Source organism: Amphiura filiformis, chromosome 18, assembly GCF_039555335.1.
Source record: "Amphiura filiformis chromosome 18, Afil_fr2py, whole genome shotgun sequence".
Classification (NCBI taxonomy): Eukaryota; Metazoa; Echinodermata; class Ophiuroidea; order Amphilepidida; family Amphiuridae; genus Amphiura; species Amphiura filiformis.
The window spans coordinates 57,440,280-57,447,626 of record NC_092645.1 but is presented as its reverse complement, the minus strand read 5'-3'; the positions used below and the strand labels follow the sequence as shown (position 1 = coordinate 57,447,626).

Genomic DNA, 7,347 nt, shown 5'->3' with positions numbered 1-7,347 from the left:
CTACTACTGATAACATCATGACTTTCTCAACTATATCTAATGCCGGTTGCACATTACTTTATCACTTACCTAGTCCGTATACTTTCCTCGAGTCAGTAAATTTTGAGCAGAAATCTGTTATGCTAGTTGAATTCCTTGCATCATTTCCTTTCTGAAAATATATACTTTTATATACTTCTCATCATTTCATTTAGAGATATAATAAAAACAATATCTAACTAACTGACTCGAGAAAGATAATATAAACTATGTTTAATCTATCTTCTAATGTTGAATTGAAGCTAGCCTAGGGCCTACTTGCAAATCAAAATGTCGCCCCCTGTCCCTGTCAAAAAAGCAAGTCTTTACGTTCAACTTAAATAACAATATTGAATACAATGATTTTGTAAACGATATAAATCAACCTTAACTTCGCTTTCATGTACGTATATAAATACTAAATATAAAGGTTCCAAGTAGAACCTAAAAGAGTTCTTAAGCAGTCCTATACATAAAACCCACAAGAACTAAAATAGACTCTGTGATGGCCAGAAAGAACCATTTTTGGCATGAAAAAGTTCTGTAAAGACTAGAGGGTGCATGCCACTAAATCCGCGTGTGAAGCGGTTTCCGGTAAAAGTTTATCACGACTATAGTCCCAACTTTGCATAAAAAATGTGCAAAATCGGTACAATATTAACAATTTTAGTGTTGCAAATCGTGTTTTGCTAGAACTTGTGAATGTGATCTCTACTAATTTGAACAGAAAACGCGAAAATTTGAGTGATGTTTACGATGATGAGCGCATGAACACACGAGGTCAAAACGCGGTTAGCAGTCGGACGTAAACACGGGAAAATCGGGTCTTTTATATAGCGCTATTTTTCTCAAAAAGTAGACCTAAAATATGGTGTCATTTTCAGATATGTTATGCAGAATTTTGTTCTGATTAAGATGATATCAAATATATATTTCAAAGTAAGACGTAACTCGACTTATAGCCTAAAACGTGACCCCTATTTTGCACGTAAAGTCTATGGGAAGCTATTTTGTGGCATGTACCCTTTAAGGAGCAATTCCATGCGTTTTCCGCGCGTCTTTATCTATTTAAAATGCACGCGAAGAAAAGAGGAGGGACATCAACAAGCGCGTTCATGGACGCCGCCAGGTTTTTCGCTGTATGTGCGTTTGCCGCGAATAGGCCTGCTTTTATTTCCAATTTAATAAAAGTTCCGATTTTGGTAGAAGTTTGAAACCTTTTGATATGAATAAAGAAGAGTTTCAAAATATTGAAAACATTTTTATTGGTGTTTAAATTACAAAGAAGTTTTTCAATTTCATTGTTATTTTTAACCAATTTTTTGTCACTTAAACTCAAGTTTTGGCCTTCAATTTTAATAAAATTACATAAAATATTAGATTTAAGATATTTAAGTTTCTAGTTTGCTTTATTTATACCACTGTCCAGTATTTTAAATTGTTATAACATTCAAAGTTTAATTTATATTAATATTTAATTTCAAATAGGCCTAGCCATTCATTACATTTGCTTTTTGGACAAAACGGGTTAAAAGTGACGCTGAAGGGGGGGGGTAGGCCTACTTGATTGACATTTCTTGTCTTTTTAAATATTCTGCAGGTACTGAGAATGTTTTAATTTTGAAGTTATGCACTTGTTAAAGATGTTTAAAGAACGTTTACTCTTAACATCAATTAATATCTTCATGAAAATAGCAAATCAGCAACCATTGTGCATTCATGTGCGTCAAAATGACGAAAAATGGCAATTGTCGGCTATCATGCTTGTGCTTGAAATCGACATCCTGTCTAAAGTATGAAAGAAAATAACCCACAATTTCTTACAATTAATTCAAAATGCAGTGAAAAAGATAACAAAATCATTTTCAAGGCCTAAAAACGATGTTTTAGCCTCTTCAAGGGTGCATGCCACTAAATCCGCGTGTGAAGCGGTTTCCGGTAAAAGTTTATTACGACTCTAGTCCCAACTTTACCTTAAAAATGTGCAAAATCGGTACAATATTAACAATTTGAGTGTTGCAAATCGTGTTTTGCTAGAACTTGTGAATGTGATCTCTACTAATTTGAACAGAAAACGCGAAAATTTGAGTGATGTTTACGATGATGAGCGCATGAACACACGAGGTCAAAACGCGGTTAGCAGTCGGACGTAAACACGGGAAAATCGGGTCTTTTATATAGCGCTATTTTTCTCAAAAAGTAGACCTAAAATATGGTGTCATTTTCAGATATGTTATGCAGAATTTTGTTCTGATTATAAAGATGATATCAAATATATATTTCAAAGTAAGACGTAACTCGACTTATAGCCTAAAACGTGACCCCTATTTTGCACGTAAAGTCTATGGGAAGCTATTTTGTGGCATGTACCCTAGAAACAACCATTTTGAGTTCTTTAAATTTGCAAGAACCCCGGGCTAGAACCACTAGCACTACCAGATGTTCTGTATGTAACAGCCCTAGAACAATATAAACTGGCCTCAAAAAGAAACTTAAAATTTTTCACAAGGTCATATCTTAAAATCCTCTCCATAAAAATGAACAAAAATTGCACACATGATTACTTCAATACTCTACTCTAAACACTAGAATTGTTAGTTGTGATTTCTTACGACTAGTCCAATAAAATACCCACTTACTTGCAGACGTTTCGGAAACTGTCAGTTTCCTTTATCGATGCTATTGTTGTAATGACGATCTGTATACAGCTGATGTTGACTGCTGCTTAGCAACTGAGTTGCCAGTTGATTTCTTGTCAGTTATCAGATCGTCAAAAGTCAAAAACTAAAAAAAGTTGCTAAGCAACAGTCAATGACCTTGTGAAAAATTGTAAGTCTTATACATAATACAGGTGTCTTGGTTAAGTATTAACAAAACGTCATTTTACAGGATAATATAATTCTAGCACTTGTTTTATTTAACATTTATATACATTTGATGATCAGCTGATCCAATTATTATTCTAAAGGGATTTCTTACAATTTTCATATTATGATGATTTCCCCCACAAATATCGCCAAAATAAACCACTTCTCTGCCAAGGAAGTCTTATAAATTGTGATCGATCATTAATTGAAACACAAACTTACAGCGGGTAAATATAGAAAACATTTGTATTATTGTTTGAGAAGAAAATACAGCTTACTCAAGTTGCAAAAGTCACATGGTCGTATGGTCTAATCACATTGTAGTACTCACACAGGTATACATCATTCCATAAACCATTTAACAACAGCTTGGGGACTTTGCTGCTTAGAAGCGCACACCCTAAACATTCCACAATTGACCAATTGATTAGCTCCCTGAGTTTCGTACGGGTTACAACGAAACAATTAGCTGTAAGTTCATTGTCCAGGGGAAATTCAAGCTAACTCAAATTTTTTACATGAGAGTGTACTATACCACAGCCAGGGTTCGAACCCGCAACATCTCGCACCACAGTAGAACGCCTTATCGGTTGAGCTAACTTGACAGCTGACGCTGATAGGTAACTATTTTCTTACCAACGCTAAGGTTCCCAATTCCAACCTCAGTAAACAGCAACGGGAAGCTACTAGAACACTCGACAAAGATGATGACATCATAATCTTGCCTGCCGATAAAGGCCGTTGCAATGTATAGTTTTAGACAAACCTGAGTACCATGAGTAAGTATGAAAACTTTTGAGCGACACAAAAGCATAATTTCTGAAAGGCTACCCCAGCAGTTATAGATAGAAGGTCATTGATAACGAGGGTTGGTAGCCAGAAAGCCTAAACTCACAATCACCTGTTCCCACAAAATGCGCATACAGTTGCCAGGGACTATAGAAGATACAGTCCATTAATCATGTACAAATTCAATAGAAAACAAAAGACATCGTGGAGGAAATGTTGATTTTTGAAGACCAAAGCAATGAGCCAACTTTATGCTCATTTTGTGAGAGCTGGGCATAGTGAGTTACGGCTTTCTAGTTCTGAACCCAGGCGGCGGATGACATGATCGAGCCGGCAACTTGTGAAACCGCCCGGCCGTATGGCATTTTCCAATATACTCGTTAGTTTTGTGGGGTTCATTATCGAACCCCAACGGTTTTAGCTTGTATAAATATTATTTATCAACATAGACCTATTTGTTTGTGATATTTCAAGCGTTTTAAAATTTCAAAATAATCCCATTCAATTACACGGTTGACGATGAAAATTTACTGAATTTAGGGAATGCAATGCGGCCACCACCTATCTGAACCCTCGATAATTTGCAACAACTTGGAAGAACTCATACAAGTAATAGATCGCCTTTTGTATCATAGATTGTATCCTGGTAAATCAGTGCCAAAATTTACGGTCTTCCCAAGATTCATACAGAACATGCTCCACTGTACTGAAACCGATTATCAGTAGTGTGGATTCAGTTACATACAATGTAGCCAAACATGTTGCGTATATAATGGGCCCTCTGGCTGGGAAGTCAGAGCATCACATCATCAATTCACAGGACTTTGTCAATAAGATTTAGGACATACAGATACATGACAAGGAGACTATAACTTCATGATGTGTCGGCACTGTTTACATGTGTACCACCCAAGGAAAAGGTAGATGTCGTACGCATTTGTTTAGGGAAGGACAAAACCTGGAAGGATAAAACAGACCTTAGCGCATCACAAGTGTGCGGATTACTGGAACTGTGTTTGACCACTACCATGACTACCTATTTCATCTGTAACATTTAATAGACAACGCCATGGTTGCGCGATGGGTTCACCTATGTCACCGACCGTGGTTAATTTGTTCAAGGAACAGTTTGAACGCACAGCTCTAGATTCGTTCACTGGTACGCCACCAACGCACTGGTTTCGCTACGTCGACGATACTTGGGTGAAGCTAAAGAAAGATCAGCTGACCCCCTTCTTCGAACATATCAATCAAGTGAATGAGCACATCAAGTTCACCCAAGAACCTATCAAAGAAGGAAAACTTGCCTTCCTGGACTTTTCGGTTGATCGGTTCAAATGTCAACTCGTAAAATATGCTGCAAATGAAAGTTGACCAAAAGTCCAATATTCCAACCAGATGTTTCTTGAATGCATCTAATACAAAAAGCATGAGTATGTTCCAATAGCCTATTTTATTCTTTTCATATGGCAGGCATATGACAAAAACATGGCGATCTCCTCTTCTTTCTCAGTATGGTGTGGCATATGGACTGCATTTGCGGACGGGTAAGAAAGAGCCAAGTCCCACGTTTCCAACAAATAAATCTGTATTCCTGGTTGATTGAAAATGTGTCGCGTGAGTTTTAGCATTTCATGAATTATATAGTCACTAATTGCAACATTCATGTAAACGTCATAGGGATGATCTCGAGGATGCAGTCCTTTGAAAACAATCGGTACATCTGGACATCTTGTAAGTAACTGCATGGATGCAGCACGAAGGTGCAGAAGGCGGTCTTTATAAGCTTCTCTTGACCACTGAACGTAATGAAAACCAGCATCAAAGACTATGACATAATTGCATTCAGGACTTCTTAAAGAATCTATCACGTCAACCTCATATTCAGGAAGTTCTTGTGGGTAAACTGTAGCAATTTGTAACTGGTGGAAATGGAATGTCAATGTGAAATTATAGGCTTTAACGTGGTGTTTTACAAACTTATTTGTCTCAGTCCCGTGCACATTATCAATACGATGACCAGCCATTAATGGAACCAATACATTTCCCCATTGTCTTATAGTAGAATCACCTAGTAGATATATTTCTTTATTTCTCAAACATTCTCCAATATATTGGACGTCCAGGCTAGGTTTTTTACACTTAAAAGATGTCCAGATTCCATCAAGCCAAAACCCATCACTTATAGGTATTTCTATGTTAGGACCACAGAAAGGCAAATCGATGGGTGGCACTAAATGTCCATGTCCTTTGATTTCTATCTGTTTCGGACCAGAACGTAGAGGTTGATAAGCGTTCCAAGAACCGTTTGATATTCCAAATAAGTCTTCATGACCTTTCAAAAGTCGTTTCATATTATCAATCATGTTCTTTTGGTTCATTGTGCTAGTGCTTGCATAAACCAGCGAAGAGCAAGGAAATCCACTTCGTTTTTCGCACATAAAACTAGTTTTTCCAAGTGCATTTGGATTTGGATATTCACACATATTATTCCATGTACTTATTCCGGATGTTAAAGTAAAGCAAGATGTGTTGGCTACTTTATTATCAATGTTATATGAAGCTGTCCATTCAAGACGTTGGGTTTCCCAAAGAGTATCAAGGAATTTTATAGCATCAGCATGATGAACTAAAGAAATGTTGACTTCGGCAGATCCATTCCAAGCTGCGACAAAGTAAACACTATATGTCCCGTTGTCATAGTCTACGATCTTGCCTGCAGTGCTTGCTTTAGGGTTCTTGTCAGAAGAAAGAGTAGCAAACCAGAAGTCACCACCTCCTACACGCTTTCTCTCATTAGCATCTTGTACTGTGACAGCAAAATGTATTATATCACCAACTTTAATGTCCGTTGGATTAAGTAATTTGTAATACGACGTTTCTGCGCTTGTTGTGCCCATACTTCCTGAATCTGAATGAATCCACGGATTCGAAGACAATGTGTAAATTCCATTCAAGTATTTGAAAGCATTGAATGCTGGAAGCCATGAATCGGAATATGGTTGGCTCGAGTGTATAGATGGAGAGTTCAATCCGTCGAGGCGCACTGTAGTGTTATTTAAATCGTGCGGATGCTGTCTTTGAATTATAACAGGCGGTCGAAAATCGCGTGTGACCGAAATTGAGCTTGTACCGTAAATGAAAGCAACGAATGTGACAAAAATGAAAAGTGTAACAATTTTTGTTTTTTCTAGGCGTCTCCTGCTTTTTCTTAAATTAGGTTGGTCAGCCGGTGGTACTACCTGTAATCTAATACTAGCCAGGGGATCAGTTGTTTCTGCCATTTTGTTTTGTAATATACATACAAAATACTGTGACAAAAAAAGAGCGTTTCTTTGGTCGCTCGTTTGTATGCATGCACGGTGAACTCACAAATCACCGAACTTTGATTACTAGGCATGAGAATGTGGATGCGCCTTTCTTGATAGTTGTGGACTTTGAAATGTGTTGACAATAGTTGAACGCCGGTTTTATCAGGGCACGATCTGTGAGGAGTAGCCTATTTATACTGTTATGGTCACTAAAATGACCCAGGCCAAAATCACCTGCTTCCGAGTTTACTGAACAGCAAACACCTAAACACACTATTTATTAATCAACAAAATGATTATTATTTATTAATTAGTGCAGTATGGCTGTCAATCAAATAATAATACAGAATCATACAATAATT

At 37.2% G+C, this 7,347-nt stretch overlaps 1 protein-coding gene across 1 annotated transcript; it reads right to left on the bottom strand.

Moving 5' to 3' along the window:
- Nucleotides 1-5,122: 5,122 nt before the first annotated feature.
- Nucleotides 5,123-6,606, bottom strand: LOC140139248 (NXPE family member 1-like). The gene has a single exon (XM_072161028.1). The coding sequence runs from the start codon at nucleotides 6,572-6,574 to the stop codon at nucleotides 5,123-5,125; it is 1,452 nt and encodes a 483-aa protein (XP_072017129.1). The 5' UTR covers nucleotides 6,575-6,606.
- Nucleotides 6,607-7,347: the final 741 nt, after the last annotated feature.